Genomic DNA, 27,318 nt, shown 5'->3' on the forward strand with positions numbered 1-27,318 from the left:
ATATTTTAAATTATATGCTAATGCTTTTAAGTTAAGCCGCCTGAGTCTCTTTTGAGAGAGATAAATCGGGGTATAAATAATTATAATAAAAAAATATTAAATAATGGCCATAAAAGAAGGTACTGAAGAAGTAGGCACTTGGAGCCAGAGTTATGTTTACCTTGTTTCACTGCTACTGTATTAAATACAATATACTACTATTATTAATAATAATAATACAACAATATAATTATATAATTTATATTACATGTAATATTACTAATAATATTATAATATAATAGTATAGCACAATATAGTAGTATATAATACTGATACTGTACTTTGCTAAGAATATATATTGTATATATCTTGTAAGCTGCTCTGAGTCCCCTTTGGGGTGAGAAGGGTGGCATGTAAATGCCGCAAATAAATAAATAAATAAATATTGTGCAATTTTGGAAAATTTCAGTTGCTAGTGTAACACACTAATAGGATTCTGACCATTGAAACATGCATCATTCATTTATAATGTCCATATCCTTCAGTTAACATAATACCCACTGCCTGAGGAAGATGGGAGTTAACAGTGACTTAAGAATTCTGGTTTAAGGATGGCTGTAGTGCAAAAATGTTCTACTCCAGTGGTTCTCGATTTGTGGGTTCCCAGGTGTTTTGGCCTACAATTCCCAGAAATCCCAGCCAGTTTACCAGCTATTAGGATTTCTGGGAGTTGAAAGCCAAAACATCTGGGGACCCACAGGCTGAAAACCACTGTTCTACTTTGTTCTACTTTGGTGTCCTTTAACACCTGGGATTTGAGAAATATATATTCATGTGTACGCTAGATAGACCCTTAGTGGCAATGCTGATTGGGGGATTGAAGGAGACATAGTCCATATTTTTTTCCTGACTCTTGGTTCAAAGTCAGCCTCATCTGTGTTAGATAATGAGCTCTCTTGCTGATGTACAGGGTGTTGCCTGCATGAATCACGCTTGGAAAAATATTCCTGGGCATGTTTAATAAAAAAGACCCTGTTCTGTATCTTTTCTGTGCTCAGAAATGGACATTCGAAAACCACTGAGAAGAGTATTAAAAATATTATGAAACACATGAATTTAAAGGAATGTTTCTGGTTGAGAGCCTACATTCCCCACTTAGTTGTGAATCCTGGCCTACCTTAACAGCTAGCAGCTACTCTGGCCTAGAGAGGTCTGTTCTGCTACCAATTGTGTTGAAGCAGGATGATGTTTCCAGAGCTCTCCTATCATCAAATGAATCTGTGACAATTAGAAGCAGGATCCCTTTCCAAGGCATTGTTGTAGCCTTGCTTACTGGCAAAACGCTGCTAAAATGTCTAGTTACTACTGATCAGCAGCACATTTGTCATATCACTCGATGTGGCTTGTAACTGTTTGGATTAGGGGACAAACAGTGCCATGATTGCTAATATTTAATCTTTGTGAATACAGAGCAGCCATGAATCTATAAGTTCTAAATCTGTAACTGTGGGTGGGTAGCTGCTATACTACATGTCAGTAACTGTTATTGTAGATTATGGTGGGATATAAGAATAAATTATTATTATTATTATTATTATAACCTTTGCATGCTTTTTCATGTTTTCATACTGTACACAATTGTGTTTAAAATGTTATTGAACTGGCTTTAGCTGATCCATATTGTAAGCTATTCTTGGAGAAAGGAAGCATATAAATGAAATATATGATAGATAGATAGATAGATAGATAGATAGATAGATAGATAGATAGATATTATCCATTGTGCTTGCAGTTGATACAAAGATTAGATATGGAAGTTGAAAGACCATCTTCAGTAGCTGCCAAATAATCTTAAATACTCAGTAATTGATGGCCACTCCCGGGACTTAAAATGTTTTATCATGATAGATTGTCAAATACTTAGTGTGCCAGTTACAATGGTGCACGGATCTCCCAAAGATAACATACTCCAGTTGTCTGTAGCCTATGAACCACTACTTTGAGAAGCAGTGCTCTAAATTATGTGGGATGCATTTTGTATCTTCTCTTAGTGACACCTTGCAGAATGCCTGGTATGTGCCCAGCATCAGCAAGAAGCTCCCTTATTTGAAAGAACATCACTGTGTGGAAAATAAACCTTCTCCTTGCCTGGCCATTGTGGGGCCTTTCTTTTTATAGAAACAGACCCTCCAGGATTAGTTTGTCTTTCCTTCTGTTCTACCATTGTTTTAATTGTTTTGTTGCTCTTTTTTATTAGGATCAGAGTGACAGTGGATGGTGAATTTCTGCATTACATTTTTCCACTTCATTTTCTGGATTCACCTGAATGGGATTCATTGAGACCCACAGAAGAAGGCATTTTTCAGGTAGGGGAGGGGCAAGTACCTGTCTTTCTTTACTTTTCAGCCATGGAATAGGAAAGTGAGTGATTTATTGAAAGGGAATTATTATGACTGGAACGCAGAGGCTTTGAATCCTGGTCTCTTGGAATACTAGTTTAAACAAATCAATTCAGTTTTCTACCTGAATCTATGTGTGCATTTGTAAAACATAAAGGAGGAAAGTCGGGACAAAGGAAATATTATTTATAAATCTCAGAACAAACAGATTCTTATCTCTCTCACACACTCTTCTTTTTTTCTGGAATGTGTCTTTCAGGTAACTCTCACAGCAGAAACAGACTGTCGATACATAACCTGGAGGAGAAAAAAGTTGTATTTACTCTTTGCGAAACACCGATTCATTGCACGTCTCTTTTCAAATCTCATTGGGAATGATATTGCTGAGAAGCTTTATGCTTTGAATGACAGAGTGATCCTGAGCAAAGGATTTCGCTATGACATCCGTTTACCAAATTTCTATCATATATCAACACCAGATACACCTAAAAGACGACCTGGAGGCCAGTTACAGAACAATTCAAGACAACATTAACAAATATCATAAACTTTAACACTTAACAACAAAAATGACTGATTATTGACTTCGTCACTCTCAACATTGATTAATAAAAGGCATAATGTTTGGCATCATTAAAAAAGCAATCTAAACATTATAATAAAACCAACTTTTGAAGTAGAAGCCCCTACTTGTTTTCTAGCAGAAACACCCAACTATCTAGATTGACTCCCCCCCCCCCCCCCCCAGCGCTAAGAACCAGCAGTTTGCACATCTTGCCTGATTGTTTTATTGACTTCTGCTCATCTTATTACTTTGGAGGTGGGTTGAGGACAGATATGAATCATTATTAGATAAAGCTTTGTTGTAATTGTGGTGCCTTGTGTATTGTGCTTTCAAAAATGACATTTGCGCAGAGCTCTTCTTCATGTTTATTGAGGCCTCCTTGTCATCATGAATTATGCGAGCAGCTTTATCTTAGAAAAGAGCAGCAAGCAAACCATCTTCAAAAAGTAATCTTGGTTCACTTGTTACTTTATAATTACAATGCATAAATTTGGTCTTCTCAACATGCAGTGTCTTACAGAAGCGGACACGTGGAACAGGAGGCTGCACAATTTTGTAAAGCTTGGGGGAAGTCTAACAATAATTTCATTCTTGTATAACTCAAGAGATGATGACTAGATTTCTCTTGGAAAAGAGCAGATGAGCTATACATGAAAACAAAAGAGAACAGTGTCGTTATATCAACTGTAAAGGGTGTGTCAATCGCTTTAATTGCTGTAACCTATCTAGCAGAGCAAAACAGTTCAGTCACTATAGTCCAATGTTTCTCAAACTGGCCTTTGCTGTTTTTGACTTCAGCACCCAGAATCTCTGATCATTGGACAAGGCATCTGGGACTTCTGAGGGTTGACTTTCAAAACACCTGGAGGATTAGAGTTTGAAGATGACTGCTCTGACAGAAAGTAGGGCAATAGCAGCCTATAATCAATTTGTTACTAATGCCATCCCTATTCCTGAAATCATCTTCTGTTGGAATTTTTTTTTTGGCTTTACAGTACATATCTAAGCAAAGTTTGGGAATCTATCCCCCACAGTAACAGGGGTTATACCATACATTGTGAAGGAAAGATCATCACTTGTGATGTTACCAAGTGAAGGAGTTTCATCAGTAGAGATAACATTGTTGGATATTGTCCTAGTATGTTTAATAGAAAGAGACCACAGGTGGTTGTTGAGTGATCAATACCTTCTTTCCTATGTTGTATACACTCAATTCTGTAGTCAAAATAGGCTTGGAAGCTTTCACCACAAAAAATATCTGAACAAGTGAACTGAATTGATAATATTATATTACAGGCAATGGTGCTTCTGCCATTTTACATACACACATATAACAGTGTGGTTACCAGCAGTGTGGAAAATGAAGTCACTTTCCTCTTTACCCAATAGGAATTCTGCCCTTCCAAAACATTTCCCTTCAGTCCCCAAATGTTGAGTATTACAGTAAGTTCAAGAGGAGGATTTGGAACTGCAGTTAGGCATCCAAAGAAAAGAGGCAATCAAAATTACCAAGGAAATGCAAACACAACAAACAAGAGCTACCTAGGTGTGAATGATTTCCACCATCTCACTCTCTGCAAGGTTAAACATGTGGGAACTGAAAGAAAATTCCATGAGTGACAGAATTCTTGTGGAGGGGCTGCCACTGAAGCTACACCCTACATATGCACAGCTTGGTACAATAAATTATCCCCATGTGTAGGCTTGGAAACTGGTGCTATTAAATGAGTATGAGAGCAAACCATTCAAAGATAGGAAGTCATCCTTGTTTAATCTGTTGCATAGGGGGATTTGGTTTCACTATTAATTTTTCTCAGCTTGAAACAGCTTTTTTTGCAGGGGGGATCATTATCCCCATTTGAGCTAGTAACTAAAATATGGATTCCCCTCAAGGTTTAAATCCAGTGTCACGCCTTTTGATTATAAGATACATGAAATCATAGCAAGTGAATGTTGGATGTTGCAGAATTGAAGGTTAGCTGTGGTACAACATCAGATTAAAATATCCATGTACTTTTGAGTAGTATGTCTAAAACGTTTTAAGTTGATCACAATTATCTAGGTTTATGCTATTATAATATCATGAAGCCAGAGATATATATTGGGACAGTTATCCCAATGTAAACAAATGATACCACATGAATTAGTGGAGATATTCATTTGGTCCCCACTAGATTTGTTCCACAATTACACACTACTGGAAAGGGATTAGAAGCACCGAAATGGGAATTTGAAGAGCATCCTAAAAATCTAGTGGCCTGATTTACCATAAATAGCAGGTCCTCCCTTCAATTGCACTCTTTGGAACCCCTTCTCATATTCAAATCCAGTTTGTTAACATGGAGGATTGAGCTACCAACCGGTCAGAAACTCAAATCTTGAAATGCCTTGTATACATTGAAATGTCTGATTTGTTCTTTGCAATTTGGACGAGATTTCTTTCTATTTTGTTTATTTTATTAATGATTAAATTGACATTCTGCCTTTTCTCCATTGAGTTGAAGGCGGCAAATATGGCTGTCCTCCTACCTACTTTATCTTTACAACAACCTCATGAAGTAGATAGTGATGGACTCAAGATCACTCAATTTCTAGTTATGACTAGAAATAGGATCTTTCAAGTCCTAAACACTGGCCCCTCAAGTAGGTTTTCTTTGGGAAATGGGGTGGGAGAGCAGGGTGGGGGTGCCATCCCACTCCTTTGGTCTCCAGGAGCCCAAAGAACCAGGACTGCTGTGAGGATTGACCCCGGGATTGCAGAATGTGATCCTGGGAGACCACCCCCACAGGTCCAGCACCTCAACAGATCCAGACCTTTCAGTAAGGTCCGGATCTCTTGAGGTGTCAAATTAATCTGGAATATGTATTGTCAAAAGTTTTCATGGCCGGAATCATTGGGTTGCTGTAGGCTTTTTGGGCTGTATGGCCATGTTCTAGAAGCATTGTCTCCTGATGTTTCGCCTGGAATCTGGAATAAACTAGGAAATCCCAGTTTACTTTGAATTAATTCGGGTTCACCTGAAGCATCATGTGACACATCACAGGTTTTAGGGCATGTGTAGAATGGCCCTAGATGGTTATAGTTACTTCTCTAACTGCAGAATCTTGGCCTATGTTTTTTATTCATTTCAGGTGTGAGGAGTGTGTGCCCTCCAGATGACACTGAAATTTGCTTGGCTAGCTGGAGTTGATGGGACTTGCAGTCTGCACATCTGGAGGGCCATATCTTCTCCAGCCTGGCTTAGCTCGTAATGATTTTACCATTTGTTCAAAATATATGCTTGAAAAGCCAGTTTTGGATTGTTTTATTTTCTTACCAGGTACTCACATTCTACTGTTATTCAGTAGAATTTGAGCCATCAGTGGATCAATTCAGAATGTGAATGCTGCATTTACATCACTGTATCAGTGATATGAAGAAATAATTGCTGGAACAAGATTAAAGTTCTGTTGCAATGCCATTTTTACTGTTCATTATTCTCAGGTCAAGCTTTAAAAGAATATATCACAGTGAAAAAAATATCCCAGAGTTCTAATTTTATATGCTGAATTTTTCAATTAATGATGTAAAAATACAAATGTTGTAATCTAACATTTAATTTCGTAGTACTTTGGAATAGTTTTATATGATATATATGATACGGTGGACTTGGATTGTGTCTACATGGACCAAATAAAACAGACTCACCTTGCAATTGCTGTGGGGAGTCCATCAAAAGTACAGTTGTTTTTGCAGTAGAAGTATTGCCTGCAGCCCTTCACCTGGCACAAGGGAAAATGGAATTGTGTTGTGACCTCATAAGAAGCATCAAGGCTCTGCTGGGAGTTGCTTTTGGCCACCGATATAACAGTAGCAACTCCAGTATTCTCTTAGGCTGGCTGGCAGTCAGGGAACCAAAAGGGCTCTTACACTGCTTCCATGCTACATCAGGGCAGTTCTCGGGGGAACAATCCAGATTATTTTGATAAATGTAAGCCTCGTCTACACATCCATAAAATGCAGGTTGAGCAGTATTACAGCATATATTCAGTGTAGGCTCATTTAATGCAGTTTAATTGCATTGAAATGCATTATGTAAATCTACACTGACCATATATTGCAGCTTTATATGTTACTCTCAATGGGGTCCTAGATACCACCTTTGTGCTCATGCTACCAACATGTTTCCCTAATTATTCTCTTTAGTGTTGCAACATTCCTTTGTAAATAAATAAATATTCCATACTAAGGCAGTCATTTCTTTGAATCCTACAACCTTGATGGTATAGTTTTAGGAATAGTTTTTTTTAGCAATGTCAGGACCAGAAGGCACATTCAGTAGGGAAATCTCTATAGTGCTTTTATATCTGGTAGGTCTGTTCTGCAGCTACACTTTTTTCCATGCTTAAACACATAAATCAAATTCTAGAAACTTAAGCTCATGCTTATGGAGGAACAGATGGTCATTCTGACCTGACATGCACATATTGTTTACAGTATTTATATTCCGCCCTTCTCACCCCGCAGGGGACTCAGGGCGGATTACAATGTACACATATATGGCAAACATTCAATGTCAAAGACACACAACAGAAATAGACAAACAGAGGCTATTTAACTTTTTCTGGCCGTACAAATAAAGATAAATACATACAAATATAAATAAAAACATACAAATAAAGAGACATATATCTGCAGAATATGTGTGTGTGTGTATGAGAGAGAGAGAGAGAAAGCAGTACCCATTTGTAGATACATAGGTAAAAACTTGTGGTATTCCTAATAGAATCCAGCCAGATATAGATCCTAGATCAAAAAAGTCTTAGGACGTGGCAATTCCCCCATTCAAGTTTGCAGAAGCTCTAGGCAACATGGACAAATTAGAATAGGAGTTTCAGGGCCCGTACCTTTACTGTGGTATCTACCATAATAAAGGAGGGGCTGCCCAGACGACGATCTGGACAGTCCCGAATTAATTAGGTACAAACCAGGAAAACCCTGGTTTGTAGCGAATTAATTAGAGAGAGGGTTTATTCTGTGCCTTCTTGGAAGGCGCGGGATAAACCCACTATTTCCGGTTCTGGACTACAGACTACTGGAGTCCAGACAGTATTCCCCCAGTTTACCAGGCTACATAAGCCTGGTAAACTGGGGGAATACCCACCCCCTTCCCAAAAGCCCCCAGATCCCTTAGAAAAGTAATGAAAACTTACCTGGCCTTCATTACAGGCTTTGGCAAGCTCTCCCAATGCATAGAAATGATGCTGCGGGGGGGGGGGGGGAGCGATTTTCCTCACATACCCCCGCTGTCCTCTCACGTCATTTCTACGTGCCGGGAGAGCTGGCCAAAGCCTGTAATGAAGGCCAGGTAAGTTTTCATTACTTTTCTGAGGGGTCTGGGGGCTTCGAGAGAGGGGCCTCCAGACGTTCTCTCAGGCTAGTCCCAGGAGAACGATTGGACACCCACTTCAGAAAGCACATGCTTTCTGGGGTGGGTGTGAACAGGCCCTCAGGAAAATCTGTGTTTTTAAAATGTGGATTCTCCTGGGATAAAGGCCTATCTGAGGCTGCCCTTAGTCCAAAACTAAGGAGCCAAAACTTCATTAGCCTTGTCTTAAATCTAAAAACACCTGGGACATAAAGGAGCTGAACTAATTGAGAATTAAGCTTTACTTCTTTTTTATACTGCAGGATGTCTTATTTTCATCTTTTTGTAGAAAACAGTGGAAGAGATAAATAGCAAAACAATCTGAAATGATAGAAGAAAGACTAGCTATTGTTATAAATATTTAAATAGTCATGAAGACACAATACTTTCAAATGGTTATTTATTGGCTTTGAATTAGTTATATACATGGATCCTTTTCGTAGAGAACATTTTGATGCATAGCATGAGACTCCGTTTCTCTGGCAGATTAACATTTTAATAGTTTTAACCCCCATTGTTGACTTTATGAGCATTGACAATTATTTCGATATGGATAAAATGGAACTCTCTCTCTCTCTCTGTGTGTGTGTATGTATGTAAAAACTGGTTTTAATTAGATTATTGTATATTCCAAGGTCATGTGGCCAGCATGACTGTATGGAGCGCTGTTGCCTTCCTGTCGGAGCAGTACCTATTGATCTACTCACATTTTCGTGTTTTCAAACTGCTGGGTTGGCGGAAGCTGGGACTAACAGCGGGAGCTCATGCAGCTCCCTGGATTCGAATCTGCAATCTTTCGGTCTGCAAGTTCAGCATTTCAGCGCTTTAACCCACTGTGCCACCGGAGGCTCCTGTTAGCTGTGTAGTATGTATATAATGGTAATAATAATAATACACTTTAAATAGTAATAATACAATAACTAATAATATACTTTAAAGATCAAACTGCAAAGACTCTGGCACAAGCCAGTAAAGGTGGTCCCAGTGCTGATCGGCACACTGGGTGCAGTGCCTAAAGACCTTGGCCTGCACTTAAACACAATCGGTGCTGACAAAATTACCATCTGCCAGCTGCAAAAGGCCACCTTACTGGGATCTGCACACATTATTCACCGATACATCACATAGTCCAAGATAATATACTTTATTTATAGACCCCCTGATCTCCCCGAAGGGACTCAGGGTGGTTTCCAACAAGTATGGCAAACTTTCAATGCTGAAAGAACCATTCAAACAGTTTACATCAGGATAATTTTTAATAATTTTTATATATGTGTGTTATTGTGATAATTTTATGCTTATGTTGTTTTGTTAATTTTATGTCATGCTGTTTACTCTATGTTTTGATGATGTTACTTGGAGACTGCCCTGAGTCCCCCTCGGGGAGATAGAGCGGTATATAAATACAGTTTATCTATCTATCTATCTATCTATCTATCTATTTATTTATTATTGTTATAAAACACATTAGACAATAGAAAACAACATAACTATAACTTAATAATCAAAATAGCAAAAAATATAAAAAAATAAATTAAAGACATCTTCAAGTAGATGTGAATGCCATCGCCTAGGGCAGTTCAAGTGGGGTCAGGCTGTATTAATTCTGCAGCGCAGATGCACCAAGAAGCAGGATATTTCCCCCTTGCGTCCCCTCCGTCGAGGTGCTGGGGAAAAGCCACGCGAGCTGCGCCTGCGCAGTGGGGCGCCTCCCCTCCCTCGCCCTCCGGCCGCTGCCCGCTGCCTATTTTAGTCAAAAAGCTCCTCTCGGGACCGCCGGCTGCGCTTCCCGCGGACGCCTGTAGCGGGCGCTGGAGAGCCAGGCAGCCCCCTGGCGCCCCAGGCAGAAACTCCGGCGGAGGAGAAGGCGAGAGAGAGAAGGCGCAGGTAAGGGAGTGAGGGACTTGGGCGAAGGGGAAAAGAGGAGATGAAGGTGCTCTCATCCCGCCTCGTCTTGGAAGGACTCCTCGGCTCGTTCCGGTGACCCCTTTTGCCCCCTTTCCTTCTTCTGATCCCCGTTTAGGGGGCTCTAAATGCGCGCCTAGGCAGAGAGGCATCCACAGCAGCGTTGGCACTCTGGACATGCTCAGAAGCGCTCCCCTGAATCGCAGCTCTGCCCTTCCTTCCCTTCTCCTTCCCCTGGGGTCAAAGAGCCAGCAGGCATGGGCGAACTTGGGCCCTCCGGGTGTTTTGGACTTCAACTCCCACAATTCCTAACAGCCGGTAGGCTGTTAGGAATTGTGGGAGTTGAAGTCCAAAACACCCGGAGGGCCCAAGTTTGCCCGTGCCTGGTGCAAGTGGATTGAGTGCCTGACTGCAGGTGTATCTACATACACTTGGACTGACATGGCTATGGAATCTTGGGAGTTGTAGTTTTGCCAGTTCTTCGCTTTCTCTGCCAAAGAGTGCCAAACTACAACTATTCCATAGCCTTGTTAGTTCAACTGGTCCCAAACTGCCTCAATTCGACAGTGTATGTAGATGAACAGGGTTGCAGTGCATTTTTTCAGGCTGTATGGCCATGTTCCAGAAGCATTCTCTCCTGACTTTTCTTCCACATCTATTGCCAGCCTAGTCTTGGATAACTGGAGTAAATTCTCCCAGAGAACCTGAGTGTCTGGGGTAGAAAATACTGGAGAAGGCAATCATATAGATAACCTGGACACAACCCAATTAGGGCTTTAAAGGTTGTGAGGTTTGTTAGTAACTAGGAAAATGGGGTTCATGTATCTGTGGAATGTCCAGGGTGGGAGAAAGAACTCTTGTCTGCTTGGGACAAGTGTGAATGTTGCAATTGGCCACCTTTATTAGCATTGAATGGCCTTGCAGTTTCAAGGCCTGGCTCACTGCTGCCTGAGGGAATCCTTTGTTGGGATGTGTTAGCTGGCCTTGATTGCTTCTTGCCTTGAATTCCCCTGCTTTTTGAGTGTTCCTCTTTATTACTGTCCTGATTTTAGAGGGTTTTTTTAAAAAAAATACTGTTAGCAAGATTCCATTACTGGCTACCAGTATTAAACCAGTTGGAAACTGGCTTACTTAGTAGTTGTAGGTTTTTCGGGTTGTATGGCCATGTTCTAGAACAGGGTTCCTCAAACTAAGGCCCGGGGGCCAGATACGGCCCTCCAAGGTCATTTACCCCGCCCTTGCTCAGAGTCAACCTAAGTCTGAAACGACTTGAAAGCACACAACAACCACAACAATCCCACCTCATCAGCCAAAAGCAAGTCCACCCTTCCCATTGAAATACTAATAAGTTTATATTTGTTAAAATTGTTCTTCCTTTTAATTATTGTATTGCATTTAAGTGTTTTTTTGTTTGCACTACAAGATATGATATGTGCAGTGTGGATAAGAATTCATTCATTTTTTTTCAAATTATAATCCGGCCCTCCAGAAGTTTGAGGGACAGTGACCTGGCCCTCGGTTTAAAAAGTTTGTGGACCCCTGTTCTAGAAGCATTCTTTCCTGATGTTGCACTTGCACCTGTGGCAAGTATCCTCAGAGGTTGTGAGGTTTAGTTTCCAACAGACCTCACAACCTCTGGGAATGCCTGCCATAGATGTGGGTGAAAGGTCAGGAGAGAATGCTACTGGAACATGACCATACAGCCTGAAAAATCTACAGCAACCCAGTGATTCCAGCCATGAAAGCCTTTGACAACACATTGAATACGTAGATGAACTCTAGGACTTTGGAGACCATATTCAGGGATTCCTTACTCAGCTATATATATATACTAGCTTGGGAACCCGGCGCTGCCCGGGTTATTTGAGAAAGGAATTGTATATCAAGGTTGGTCTTTATCAGTTATTTATATGGCTCGCAGTGGTCTCAGGAAGTTAGTGAATGTACTGTGAGTCCCATCATCTGTGGTTCATCCTCCTCCAAACCGCACCAGGATGGAGAGTGGGTCATGGGGGCTCTGTGTGGCAAGTTTGGTCTTGATCAGTCATTGGATGAGGGTCACAGTGGTCTCAGAAAGTGAGTTAAGGTACTGCAAGTCCCATCATCCATCGTCCGTCCTCCTCCTAAGAGCACCAGGATGAAGAGTCACTCATGGGGGCTCTGTGTGCCAAGTTTGGTCTTCAGCGGTCATTAGATGAGGGTTGCAGCAGTCTTGGGAAGTGAATGGAGGTACTTGAAGTCCCATCATCCATAGCCTGTTCTCCCCCAAACCTCACCAGAATGTTGAGTTGGCCATGAATGCTCTGTGTGCCAAGTTTGGTCTTCATCAGTCATTGGATGAGGGTTGCAGTGGTTTCACTAAGTGAGTGAAGGTACTGCAAGTCCCATCGTCCATGGTGCATCGTCCTCCAAACCGCAACAGGATGTAGAGTGCATCATGGAGACTCGTGTGCCAAGTTTGGTCTTTATCGGTAATTGGCTGATGGTTGCAGTGGTCTCAGGAATTGAGCGAAGGTACTGCAAGTCCCATAATCCATGCTCAATACAAAGCCAAACCACACCAGGGTGTAAAGTGGGTCATGAGAGGTCTATGTGCCAAGTTTGGTGTTGTTCAGTCATTGTTGTGGGTCTCAGCAGTCTCAGAAAGCGAGTAGAGGTACTTCAAGTCCCATCATTCATGGTGTGCCCTACTCCAAAGCACAGTAGGATGTAGAGTGGGTCATGGGGGCTCTGTGTACCAAGTTTGGTCTTTATCGGTGTTTGTTGAGGGCCACAGTGATGTGTGGTACCAAACCATTTGAAAGTACTACAAATCCCATAATCTGTGGGCCACCTCCCCCAATCCTCACCAGGACATAAAGGGGGTCATGGGATCTATGTGTGCCAAGTTTGGTGCAGGTGTGTCACCCGTGTTGGTCACAGTGGCCTGTGAAAGTGGCAGCCAAACTTGGCACATATGTTTTGATGTTTTACCATCCTGGTGGGAGGCTTCTCTCATGTCTCCGCTTCTTTCATTAACCCTCTTCACCACCAGGGGGTCCTGTTAATTGGATGAGGGTTGCAATGGTCTCAAGAATTGAGCAAAGGTACTGCAAGTCCCATAATCCATAGTCCATCCCCAGCCAAACCACACCAGGACGTAAAGTGGGTCATGAGAGGTCTATGTGCCAAATTTGGTCCTGATCAGTCATTGGATGAGGTTAACAGCAGTCTCAGAATGTGAGTGATGGTACTGCAAGTCCCATCATCCATGGTTCATCCTCCTCCAAACTGCAGTAGGATGTAGAGTGGGTGATGGAGGCTCTGTGTGCCTATTTAGGTCTGTATTGGGAGTGTTCTGACCCAGCCCCCGGCCTTTCCTTTCCTCTCTTTGTCATCTCAGAATGTTGGATTTGAGGCTGGCCAATCAGAGAACATATGCAAATTTCCTTCTGTCATGCCCCGTTTCTGCCATGAACCCTCTTCTCCACCAGGGGCTCCTGTTGAAGCAGGCCAATCAGGGATCATATGCAAATAGCACCACAGCAGCAGCCAGTCAGAATCTTGGAACTTTCAGGCTGGCCAATCAGAAAGCCGGCACATACACCGCCCTTCCTCTGTCCGATACAAACACTCTTCTTTATTATATACTAGCTTGGGGACCCGGCGTTGCCCGGGTTATTAGAGAAAGTGGGTAATGGCGGTTCTGTATGCTAAGTTTGGTCTTTATTGGTCTTTGGATAATGGCAGCATTATTTTCAGGAAGTGAGTGAAGGTACTTGAAGTCCCATCATCCATGGCCCATCCTCCTACAAACAGCAGCAGGATATAGAGTGGGTCATGGGGGCTCTGTGTGCCAAGTTTGGTCTTTATCAGTCATTAGATGAGGGTGGCAGTGGTGTCAGTAAGTGAGTGAAGGTACTGCAAGTCCCATCATCCAAAGTCCATCCCCTGTCAAACTGCAGCAGGATGTAGAGTGGATCATGGGGACTCTGTGTGCCAAGTGTCGTCTTGATTGGTCATTAGAAGAGGGTTGCAGCAATCTTCGGAAGGGAGTGGAGGTACTTGAAGTCCCATCATCCATGGTCTGTCCTCCTCCAAACTGCAGCAGGATGTAGAGTGGGTCATTGGAGCTCTATGTGGCAAGTTTAATCATGATTAGTCATTGGCGAGGGTCTCAGTGGTCTCAGGAAGTGAGCAAAGGTACTGCAAGTCCCATCATCCATCTCCAAATTTTGCCAAACAACACCAGGACGTAAAGTGGGTCATGAGAGGTCTATGTGCCAAGTTTGGTCTTGATCCGTCATTGGATGAGGTTTGCAGAGGTCTCAGAATGTGAGTGAAGGTACTGGAAGTTCCATCATCCATGGTCCACCCTTCTCCAAAACTGCAGCAGGATGTAGAGTGGGTCATGGGGGCTCTGTGTGCCAACTTTGGTCTTGATTGGTCATTAGATGAGTTTTGCAGCAGTCTTGGGTAGTGGAGGTACTTGAAGTCCCATCATCCATGGTCTGTCGTCCTCCAAACTGCTCCAGGATGTAGAGTGGGTCATTGAAGCTCCATGTGCCAAGTTTAGTCTTGATGAGTCATTGGCGTGGGTCTCAGTGGTCTCAGGAAGTGAGTGAAGTGACTGCAAGTCCCATCATCCATTGTCAAATTCTTCCAAACCGCACCAGGATGTAGAGTGAGTTATGCAGGGTCTCTGTGTAAATTGTGATCCTGATCCATCATCGTTGGCAGTTATAATGGTCTTAGGAAGGGAGTGCAGGTATTGCAAGTCCCATCGTCCATGGTGCATCCTCCTTCAAACTGCACCTGGATGTAGAGTGCGTCATGGAGACTCAGTGTGCCAAGTTTGGTATTTTTTGGTAATTGGAGGAGGGTTGCAGTGGTCTGAAGAATGAGCAATGGTACTGCAAGTCCCATAATCCACGGTCCATCCCCAGCCAAACCACACCAGGACGTAAAGTGGGTCATGAGAGGTCTCTGTGTGAAGTTTGGTCCTGATCAGTCATTGGATAAGGTTAACAGCGGTCTCAGAATGTGAGTGGTGGTACTGCAAGTCCCATCATCCATGGTTCATAGTCCTCCAAACTGCAGTAGGATGTAGAGTGGGTGATGGGGGCTCTGCCAAGTCTGCTCTGTATGGGTAGTGCTGTGACCCAGCCCCCTTTGGCCTTTCCTTTCCTCTCTTTCTCATCTCGGAATGTTGGATTTGAGGCTGGCCAATCAGAGACCATATGCAAATTTCCTTCTGTCATGCCCCGTTTCTGTCATGAACCCTCTTCTCCACCAGGGGCTCCTATTGAAGCTGCCCAATCAGAGACCATATGCAAATAGCACCACAGCGGCAGCCAATCAGAATGCTGCCACATACCCCTTCCGCCCTCCACACTTCCTCTGTCCTTCCCATACAAACACTCTTCTTTATTATATACTAGCTTGGGGACCCGGCGTTGCCCGGGTTATTAGAGAAAGTGGGTAATGATGGTTCTGTATGCCAAGTTTGGTCTTTATTGGTCTTTGGATAATGGCTGCATTATTTTCAGGAAGTGAGTGAAGGTACTTGAAGTCCCATCATCCATGGCCCATCCTCCTACAAACAACAGCAGGATATAGAGTGGGTCATGGGGGCTCTGTGTGCCAAGTTTGGTCTTTATCAGTCATTAGATGAGGGTGGCAGTGGTGTCAGTAAGTGTACTGCAAGTCCCATCATCCAAAGTCCATCCCCTTTAAAATTGCAGCAGGATGTAGAGTGGATCATGGGGGCTCTGTGTGCCAAGTGTGGTCTTGATTGGTCATTAGAAGAGGGTTGCAGCAATCTTTGGAAGGGAGTGGAGGTACTTGAAGTCCCATCATCCATGGTCTGTCCTCCTCCAAACTGCAGCAGGATGTAGAGTGGGTCATTGGAGCTCCATGTGCCAAGTTTAGTCTTGATTAGTCATTGGCGAGGGTCTCAGTGGTCTCAGGAAGTGAGCAAAGGTACTGCAAGTCCCATCATCCATCTCCAAAGTTTTCCAAATAACACCAGGACGTAAAGTGGGTCATGAGAGGTCTATGTGCCAAGTTTGGTGTTGATCCGTCATTGGATGAGGTTTTCAGAGGTCTCAGAATGTGAGTGAAGGTACTGGAAGTTCCATCATCCATGGTCCACCCTTCTCCAAAACTGCAGCAGGATGTAGAGTGGGTCATGGGGGCTCTGTGTGCCAACTTTGGTCTTGATTGGTCATTAGATGAGTTTTGCAGCAGTCTTGGGGAGTGGAGGTACTTGAAGTCCCATCATCCATGGTCTGTCGTCCTCCAAACTGCTCCAGGATGTAGAGTGGGTCATTGAAGCTCCATGTGCCAAGTTTAGTCTTGATGAGTCATTGGCGAGGGTCTCAGTGGTCTCAGGAAGTGAGTGAAATGACTGCAAGTCCCATCATCCATTGTCAAATTCTTCCAAACCGCACCAAGATGTAGAGTGAGTTATGCGGGCTCTCTGTGTAAATTGTGGTCCTGATCCATCATTGTTGGCAGTTATGGTCTTAGGAAGGGAGTGCAGGTATTGCAAGTCCCATCGTCCATGGTGCATCCTCCTTCAAACTGTACCTGGATGTAGAGTGCGTCATGGAGACTCAGTGTGCCAAGTTTGGCATTTATTGGTAATTGGATGAGGGTTGCAGTAGTCTGAAGAATTGAGCAATTGTACTGCAAGTCCCATAATCCACGGTCCATCCCCGGCCAAACCACACCAGGACGTAAAGTGGGTCATGAGAGGTCTATGTGCGAAGTTTGGTCCTGATCAGTCATTGGATAAGGTTAACAGCGGTCTCAGAATGTGAGTGGTGGTACTGCAAGTCCCATCATCCATGGTTCATCCTCCTCCAAACTGCAGTAGGATGTCGAGTGGGTGATGGGGGCTCTGTTTGCCTATTTCGGTCTGTATTGGGAGTGTTCTGACCCAGCCCCCGGCCTTTCCTTTCCTCTCTTTCTCATCTCGGAATGTTGGATTTGAGGCTGGCCAATCAGAGACCATATGCAAATTTCCTTCTGTCATGCCCCGTTTCTGCCATGAGCCCTCTTCTCCACCAGGGGCTCCTATTGAAGCTGCCCAATCAGAGACCATATGCAAATAGCACCACAGCGGCAGCCAATCAGAACGCTGGCACATACCCCTTCCGCCCTCCGCACCTCTGTCCTTCCCATACAAACACTCTTCTTTATTATATATATAGATACAGATATAGATAAAACTTTGAGGTGACCTTGGATGAGTCGCACTCTTTCAGCCTTGGCAGTGGTAAACGTTTTTTGAACAATCTTGCCAAAAAAAGTCAGAACTGACTTCTTTGAAGGCATGTGATAATGATTTCTGGTTACTTTCAGCAAGATGCCCTCCTGTCCCCAGTGCCTTTAGTTCTGAAAGTCAGGCTCAAAACAAGAAGTACAAAAAATCGCTTTGATTTTTTTCTTTGTATTTCTGATCTCCCTCCCAAAAGAATTCTGCAGATGCAATTTCTGCAGGAAGCCCAAGTGATTAAGTGAAACTGTGTAGATCAGTTCTGCACATATGTGGGTCATGGTGTAGTGCACGCAGTCCCCAAGTTACGAACATGATAGATTCTGTAGGTTTGTTCTTAAGCTGAAAAGATACATTTTAAAGTGTCATCCCAGGCATATGCAAGCTTTAGATAGCATTGGCTAGCACCCCTGTGGTATTTGTTTTGCTGTCTGTGCCCCTGTTCAGGAGATTTCTGTCCCTGTGATGATTGGATTTTGAAAAATTTGGCTTGTTGTGGAAACAAGGATTGATAATATAGCTTTAGTTGAGACCCCTCTTCCCCATGATAATAACTCTTTCAGGAGTGAATTTCCCTTCCGAGGGAAATTCACTCCTGAAAGTGAGATTTCCCTCACTTCCTGTTGTCTCATTCCTGTTCTTAAGTATGAGTTTTTTGTAAGGCAACTTGGGGCTGTCTGTATCATCTGTATCATCATCATCATCATCATCATCATCATCAATACAGGAGTATCTCAGTTTCCCAAAAACTCATACAAACCAGAACTCTTATGTAATGAGAAAAAGTTTATTGATATCCGTATAACTAAAATCGCACACTGTATTCACAAAGCTGTTTTTTTATAATTGAACATTAGAACTGTGTTACGGTAAGTTATGGTTTCTTAATTTATTCTAATTTGCTTTTAACTAATGTGTTTAATATTGATATTGTGTTAACACAGAGTTTATGGCATGGTATAGTAAAGGTAAAGGTTTCCTCTAACATTAAATCTAGTCGTTTCCCTCTATGAGGGGGTGGTGCTCATCTTCATTTCTAAGCGGAAGAGCTGGCATTGTCCGTAGACACCTCCAAGGTCATGTGGCCAGCATGACTGCATGGAGTGCCATTACCTTCCCACTGCCAAAGCAGTGTCTATTGAGCTACTCATATTTGCATGTTTTCAAACTGCTAGGTTGGCAGAAGCTGGGGCTAACAGTGGGAGCTCATGTTGCTCCCTGGATTTGAACCACTAACCTTTCGGACAGCAAGTTCAGAAGCTGTGCCACCAAGGGGGGGGGGGGGCATGGCATGCTATAGTATGGTGTAATATTAGTTAGGCCTACAGTACTTTTAATAGTAAAGCTCAAGCCATCAGAAATTATATTTATCCAGTATCTCCCAATCCCCATGGTTGCTGGTTAACCGAGAGGCTACTGTATCGTTATTATTATTAGTAGTAGTAGTAGTAGTAGTTTTTATTAGTTTTTATTCAGCAGGGGTAAAACACAGTATGGGTGAGGAAAGGAATGCAGAAAGGAATCAAGTGTCTGAGAATTCTTATCTGCAATGAATGCCCAAAAGTCCAATACTATCATTCGTTTCCCAGGCTTCCCCAAGCACCTTTCAAGGCCTTGCATCGGAATCGATTTCCTGATACATTACTCCTTTAGTTCTTAAAGAAAACACAGCACAAGGTCTCTACTTCAAGGCTTTGGACTTGAATATCTTGCCAACAAAACCCACATAGAGAGTCACATTAGGTTTGCTTGAAGTTGGAAATGACTTGAAGCCACACAACAGCAAGAGCAAGATTGAGTCTTTTCCTAATGGAGGGTGAGAGGCAGGCTGCACATGTTCAGAGGGGTGTTCGGTGTGGCCGCTTTCTGTCATGTTTAATGTGGAATAATGTTTGTGGGGAGTAGATACAATAGAGAAATAGTGCATGCCTTTTCAGCATCTCTAGAATGCTGTTTTGACTATGCCAAGGAAAGTGATATCACCACCCGGTATGCATTTCTTGGTTATCCAGTATGTTGTCAAGTCTCTTTGTTTTTTACCTTTTATACCAGGCCTGGGCAAACTTCGGCCCTCCGGGTATTTTGGACTTCAACTCCCACAATTCTTAAGAGCCTCAGGCCCCTTCCTTTTCCCCCTCAGCTGCTTCAGCGGGGTATAAATACATGTGGCCACTGCTTAGGATTCTGGGAATTATTCTGGGAATTATAGTCTCAAAAGTAACTTTCCCATGCTCTAAGAACCATAACTTCAAAGGAATAAATTGTAGCAGTCAGATTAATTTTTAAGAACATTTGGAAATGTGTTACTTTGTCTATCTGTTCACAGCACAACTTGACAGTCATGTTGACAGTCATGGAGAAGCAGTGAAAAGTCAGGTGAAGCAAAACAAAAAATAACTCCCAGTGGTACCCAGTGGGAATTTTCTAACTGCTTTTATTTCTGTGATGCTATGTAGAAGGTTCAATATTTCATGACACTGAAAGTTCAGTGTTTACCTCTGCTTCCAGTTTCTCTCCCAAAGTCACTATAGAGAGCAGACAGCTAACTTACTTCCATGAAGGCAGTAGATCTGAAATAATCAAAACAGCTACAATATAGTCTTATCTCTTTGCCTGTAGTGTATTGAGTTATATAATCTGAGGTAGAAAATGCTGTAGTTTTCTTTCACTAGATGTTTATGTGTGCATATACAATTCAAAGTGCTGGCTTTAGCATATAAAGCCCGAAACGTTTGTGGCTCAGCTTATCTGTCCAAACATATCTCACTCTATGAACCACCGTGGAGTTTAAGATCATCTGGGAAGGCCCTGCTTTTGGTCCTGCCCCCCTCGCAGGCACAATTGGTGGAGACAAGAAACAGGGCCTTCTCAGTGGTAACCCCTCGGCTGTGAAACTTCCTCCCCAGGGATATTAGATCAACCCCCTCCCTCCTGACCTTTCACAAGAGAGTGAAAACATGGTTTTGTGACCAAGCCTTTAGAGAACTTGTGCAATAGATAGACTTGGAACAATATGCAAATAACATTTGGAACGGACTAGATTATACTCGTGGAGTATGTGTTTAACTCTGAATGTTTTGTTTTTAAATGATTAAATTGTTTTTAATGTACTTTAAAATTCTATTTTAATATTTATTTAAGTGTACATTATGTTTTAAGGCATTGAATTATTGCCTATATCTACAGTTGCCTTGAGTGCCCTCCGGGGCGAGACAGGCAGGGTAGAAATGTCATAAATAAATAATAATAAATACATTGTAGAATAAATGCTGTTTGACATCACCTTAACTGTCCTGAATGCTATGAATTCCTGAGATTTGGAGTTTTGTGAGGTACCAGCATTCATTTGTAGAGAAAACAAATTCCCAGAGCACTGAACCATCCATGCTGGTGCCTCATGCAGCTGGGGACTGCCACCACCATTACTGTTTTGCTGGCCAAAAGCAGCTCACTGGCACAGTCTTGCTGGTGATGTCACTTCTGTTGGCCACATGACTGGGTGCCTTATTGTAACCTTATCAGAAGTGACATCACCAGTAAAGCTGTGCTGGAGAGCAGCTTTAGGCCAGCAAAATCAGCAGCAGTGGACAGAGCCACCAATGCAGATGTGCTGTCAGGCCAGCTGTGTGGACTCCGTCAGGGCAACTCGAAGCAGACTACTCCAGATTATTTCCCCTGGTGTAGGTGCATCCTGTGCCTCCCACCTCACTCTACCATTCTTTCACTCAGATCCACAGCTTCCCAGAGCTGTTGCAGTAAAGGAGGGGCAAAAACACTTAGCGAGGCTGCACATGTCTCCTGCGTTACATCTGGTTTGGCTCTTAGTGATCTGTTCTGAAATGTGAAAATGCCTTCAGGCGCCGTAGCCAAAGCCTAGGCTAGCCTAGTCCTGTGATTTATTTATTTATTTATTTATTTGTACGCTTATATACCGCCGATATCTCAGCCTAAAACGGCGACTCATCGCGGTTTACAGCAACAATAAAACAACAATATTCCAATTAAAATATAAAACACAACATATACATTTCACAGTATTGGGCCACCAATACAGACCAATGCATCTCTTAGTTTAACCATGATCCTGATTCGTTGTCAGTAATTGCCGGTCCTGGTCGAGAATTCCTTGCATCGGGTTAATCGAAAGCTTGCTCGAACATCCACGTTTTCAGTTTTTTACGAAATACCATCAGTGACGAGGCTGTTCTTATCTCTATAGGGAGGGCATTCCAAAGCCGAGGGGCCACCACAGAAAAGGCCCTATCTCTCGTTCCCGCCAACCGCACCTGTGAAGCAGGCGGGATTGAGAGAAGGGCCTCTCCTGAAGATCTTAGGGTCCTGGTGGGCTGATAGGTCGAGACACGTTCGGATAGATATGTTGGGCCAGAACCGTTTAGGGCTTTAAAGGCCAAAGCCAGCACTTTGAATTGGGTCCGGTAGCTAATCGGCAGCCAGTGGAGCTGGTACAGCAGAGGAGTTGTATGCTCCCTGCGCCCTGCTCCTGTTAGTACCATGGCTGCCGCCCGTTGGACTAGTTGGAGCTTCCGGGCCGTCTTCAAAGGCAACCCCACGTAGAGAGCGTTGCAGTAGTCGAGACGGGATGTAACCAGAGCGTGGACTACCGTGGCCAAGTCAGACTTCCCAAGGTACGGTCGCAGTTGGCGCACGAGTCTTAACTGTGCGAATGCTCCCCTGGTCACCGCCGAAACCTGGGGATCCAGGCTCAGCGATGAATCCAGGATCACACCCAAGCTGCGAACCTGTGTCTTCAGGGGGAGTGCGACCCCGTCTAACACAGGCTGTAACCCTATACCCTGTTCGGCCCTGCGACTAACCAGGAGTACCTCTGTCTTGTCTGGATTCAATTTCAATTTGTTCGCCCCCATCCAGACCGTCACAGCGGCCAAGCACCGGTTCAGGACTTCGACAGCTTCCTTAGTAGCAGGTGGAAAGGAGTGACAGAGTTGGACATCATCTGCGTACAGATGACACCGCACCCCGAAACTCCGGATGATCTCGCCCAACGGCTTCATGTAGATGTTAAACAACATGGGGGACAGTATTGAACCCTGAGGAACCCCACAAGACAAAGGCTGTGGGGTAGAGCAGGAGTCCCCCAGTAACACCATCTGAGACCGGCCCTCGAGGAATGACCGGAGCCACTGCAAAGCAGTACCTCCGAGTCCCATTCCCGCGAGGCGTCCCAGAAGGATACCGTGGTCGACGGTATCGAAGGCCGCTGAGAGGTCGAGTAGCACCAACAAGGACACACTCCCCCTGTCGAGCTCCCGACGGAGATCATCCACTAAGGCGACCAAGGCTGTCTCAGTACCATGCCCCGGCCTAAAGCCAGACTGTGCCGGATCCAGATAATCCGTGTCTACCAAGAATGCCTGGAGTTGTGAGGCCACCACACGTTCCATGACTTTGCCCAAAAAGGGGAGATTGGAAACAGGCCGATAGTTAACCAATTGAGTGGGGTCCAGTGATGGTTTCTTCAACAGCGGTTTTATCACAGCTTGCTTTAAGCTGGCTGGAAATATGCCTTCCCGAAGGGAGGCATTAACCACCACCTTAACCCACTCGGCCAATCCCCCTCTGGCCTCCTTTAGAAGCCAGGATGGGCAGGGGTCTAGGATGCATGTGGTAGCTCTCATTCCTCCGAGCACCTTGTCCACATCCTCGGTTTGAACCAATTGAAATGAATCCATCAAAATTGGACAAGCAGATGCTCGTGTTACATCCTCAGAGACTGCCGTTAATATGGTGTCCAGTCCAGAGCGGATCAAAGCGACTTTGTCTGCAAAGAACTGAGCAAAGGCTTCACAGCGAGCTGCCGAGTCATCAGGGCACCCATCCTGAATGGTGGGTTTTAACAGGCCTCTGACAACTCGGAACAGTTCAGCCGGACGGTTCTTTGCAGACGCAATAGAGGCAGCAAAGAAAGTTTTCTTTGCGGCTCTTATTGCCGCGGCATATGACCTTAAAAAGGACACAAACCGTGTTCGATTTGGCTCGCTCGGATCCGAACGCCACACGCCCTCTAGTTCCCTCTTCTTTCGCTTCAACGCTGCCAGCTCCTCAGTAAACCAAGGGGCTGGTTTAGTTCGGCTACTTGAGAGGGGACGTTCTGGAGCGATCGTGTCTATTGCCCTAGTCATCTCCCCATTCCAGAGAGCGACCAGGGCATCAACAGGATCACCAACCGAGGTGGCGGGGAATTCCCCAAGAGCCATCAGGAATCCCTCCGGATCCATAAGCCTCCTGGGGCGGACCATTTTAATAGGTCCTCCACCTCTGCGGAGGTTAGGGGGTGCAGTAAGTCTAAAGCTGACCAGATGGTGGTCGGTCCATGGCAACGGAGAGATAGATAACTCCTCGACACCGCCGCCTTCCTCCCATCCCTGACAGAAAACTAGGTCCAATGTATGTCCAGCACAGTGGGTGGGGCCAGATATTTGTTGGGACAGCCCCATGGTTGCCATGGTAGACATGAAGTCCTGAGCCGCTCCCGTTAGGGCAGCCTCGGCATGGACATTGAAGTCCCCCAGCACAAGTAGCCGTTGGGACTCCAATGCCAGGTCCGAGACTACCCCTGCTAGCTCAGGTAGGGAGACTGTAGTGCAGCGAGGTGGACGGTACACTAGCAGAATCCCTAATCTGTCCCGGTCACCCACCCTCAGGTGGACGCATTCAAAATTTGTTGACTGCGGGATGGGGGTCCTGGTCAGAAGAATGGAATCTCTATAGACTACTGCAACCCCGCCTCCCCGCCCTCCGGATCTTGGTTGGTGCTGCACAGAGAACCCGGGTGGACAGAGCTGGGTCAAATTTACACCTCCCGCTTCATCCAGCCAGGTCTCTGTGATGCACGCCAGATCTGCTCGTTCATCCAGGATTAAATCCTGGATAAAAGTTGTTTTACCGTTGACAGATCTGGCGTTCAACAGCACCACCTTCAATCTGGAGGGACCGCCAACCTGGTTACACCAACCTACCGTATCAGGAGACCGATTTGGGATTACTAATGTTGTTCCACGTTCCCTAGGCCGAATTAAAGGTCTCCCTTTCCCGTATCTCCCCTTCCCCACCACGACTTCTATGGGGGCTCCTCGACTAACGGAAGCCTCTCCCTCCTCCATGACGCGTTCAACATCCATAATAGTGAGCCAAGAATCATTATAGACTGTTTGATAAAATACAATTCCAGTTTGCCAAGGCTTTACCCTCCAATCGTCTCCTGCTCCTATTATGTTATAATCAAGTCCCCCGGAGCTATTCCATTTTCTTTGTCGCACACATGCAATTAGTAACCAAGTTAACAATTGCAAGAAGTTAAATAATAGCATGGATAACAGTTGATTATACAGTCAGGGGGTTTGGTTAAAGCTCTTAAAGTGCAATTGGGAATTATGTCAACAATTAAAATGCAGTGACTAACAATTAATCTCAAGGTGCCTAATGAGATGCGTCATGGAGGCCTGATTCAGCGCTGATGTATCGAGACAATTAAAGTGCTAGGATTGATTAAAGTGTCCCCGAGATAGAAAATTAAAGTGCTAATAAGATAAGATAAAGTGCTAAGCTTATGAAGTTGCTAAAGTGCTCTGTGCAACCGTACTGAATTTAGTCCGTACAGTTGAAAGGTGGTTGCGCAACCAAAGTCAATTAGCACCATCAAGGAAGTCAACACAATAACAATATCAGCACCAAAGAAGATAAGGTCAATACAACCAAAGTTGGTCAGCACACTTGAAAAAATGGATTACAATCAAAAAGGATCGGCAAGGACAATTAGATTAACGACAATTGACAACGATCAGCGATAATACAGTTCGTTACAGTCCAAAATTGGATCAGTGAGATGTAAAGATAAAAAAGATAAAAAATATAAAAAATTGGTCACAGGTGGCCGAGTTCAGTGTTCCGGGATGTGATGGAAAAACTGGGCAAACCAGCAAAAATTAATGGCCAGGTAGCTGTTGATTAAACTGGCACTATTGCTTGTTGCCCGTCAAGGTGGAATTTATTTAGGGCCTGTGTGTTATGAGGGTCCGCTAAGGTTTTAATGAGGCAGACTGGCCCACAAAATGGCGACAGCGTATCAAGCCGGCGAGATGAAGCCCAATGGTGACACAACGCCGCTCCACAGCAATCCAACCGAAGCCCACACCGAGTTGGGCCGACACGGAGTCCGCGGAGCCGTCGGTCCCTGGGGCCGGCTATAGCAGCGAGACAGCAGATGTAGGAGGCTCACCACACCGGGCCGAGCAGCCAGCACAGTCAGGAGCGCGACCACATAAACAATAACTCCGGAAGGTCGCGTCGCCGCAGCCGCCACAGCCCCGGCAGCCAGGCAGCCCAGCGCCGGCGCTAGGCAGCGGGCAGCCAAAGCAGGAGGTCCCGCGGAGTCCCGGCGCCCCGCAGCCGACCGCGGTAGCGCAGAACAGCTCTCAACCCCCGAGCAGGGAGGCGGCCGGGTCCAGCAGCCGCCGCGTCCAGCAGGCGCAGCCCCCGGTCCCAGCGGCGCCTCGGCCCGGTCTCTCCGCCAATGTCGACAGCTGAGCCCACAGGGCGTGCAGTCAGCCGAGCCCAAGGAGGGCAAAGAGGAGCTCCAGGGAAAAGGGGAGCCCGCCCGGGCCGCCGACAAGTTGCCAACCGGCGCCTCGGCGTCCTCAGCACTCCAATGAGGCGTGGCCTGCTCGAACACAGGGGACGGCGCCCACCAGTCGCCCGGCGGTCACAATCCCAGCGGGAACAAACCTACCCTCCACGCCGAAGCAGGTGGGCACTAGATGAAAAATACAGCTCAGGGAGTGGAGGCAGGGGGGAGCGAGATCCTGAGTCCGCACGCTGTAATGGCGGCTGGCCGCTCTACCTCCTCCTTCTTCCAGCTCTTCAAACTCTGCCTACGCCTGTGCTCCTTCAGTTGCTTCCCCAAGGCCACCTACGTGACCCTGGTTTTGCAAATTGATTTAGGAGCGGTTTCTGTGGCTCAGTAGCAGGTTTAGTTTGTAAGTTAGCAGTAAAAGTTCTTTCTTCTGCCAGAGCTAGAGTTTGCTGCTGCTATCGCGCCGCCATCTTAACCGGAAGTCATCTGTGATGTTCAATGGGACTTTAACACCCCCCTTCCCGAAGTATTAGAGCCTTTAAAATGCTTTTGAACTTCTGCAACTGCAGCATATTTCAAGTGTTTAAGTTCTAATATAGGAGAAAATGAAGAAGGGAATTCAACAGTCTATTCTACCCATGCGGGCTTTTCAGAAGTTGTTATACTGTAATCCAAAAACAGTACAAAATGAGTTACACTTCATTCTTCTTCACTAGAATGATGATGATGATGATGATGATGATGATAGAATCATAGATAATAATCATAGCGTTGGAAGAGACCTCATGGGCCATCCAGTCCAACCCCTGCCAAGAAGCAGGAAAATTGCATTCAAAGCACCCTGACAGATGGCCATCCAGCATCTGTTTAAAAGCTTCCAAAGAAGGAGCCTCCATCACACTCCGGGGCAGAGAGTTCCACTGCTGAGCAGCTCTCACAGTCAGGAAGTTCTTCCTAATGTTCAGATGAAATCTCCTTTTTTGTAGTTTGAAGCCATTGTTCCATGTCCTAGTCTCCAGGGCAGCAGAAAACAAGCTTGCTTCGTCCTCTCTATGACTTCCTTTCACATATTTATACATGGCTATCATGTCTCTTATCAGCCTTCTCTTCTTCAGGCTAAACATGCCCAACTCTTTAAGCCGCTTTTCATAGGGCTTGTTCTCCAGGCCCTTGATCATTTTAGTCGCCCT

At 44.6% G+C, this 27,318-nt stretch overlaps 1 protein-coding gene across 4 annotated transcripts in view; it reads left to right on the forward strand.

The window, feature by feature from the left end:
- Positions 1–27,318, forward strand: part of LOC132760829 (blood vessel epicardial substance-like) — a 75,345-nt gene that overhangs the window by 24,896 nt on the left and 23,131 nt on the right. Inside the window, exons 3-6 of one of the 4 annotated variants that reach the window (XM_067467366.1) lie at positions 2,237–2,345; positions 2,638–2,790; positions 17,806–17,810; positions 23,137–23,160. In XM_067467366.1, coding sequence (XP_067323467.1) covers positions 2,237–2,345; positions 2,638–2,790; positions 17,806–17,810; positions 23,137–23,160 — 291 coding nt within the window. Of the gene's footprint in view, positions 1–2,236; positions 2,346–2,637; positions 3,253–10,121; positions 10,239–17,805; positions 17,811–23,136; positions 23,161–27,318 lie in introns of those variants that run through there. The other 3 variants (XM_060753101.2, XM_067467357.1, XM_060753100.2) reach the window with 3 other exon arrangements.

Source organism: Anolis sagrei, chromosome 1 (assembly GCF_037176765.1).
Source record: "Anolis sagrei isolate rAnoSag1 chromosome 1, rAnoSag1.mat, whole genome shotgun sequence".
Lineage (NCBI taxonomy): Eukaryota > Metazoa > Chordata > Lepidosauria > Squamata > Dactyloidae > Anolis > Anolis sagrei.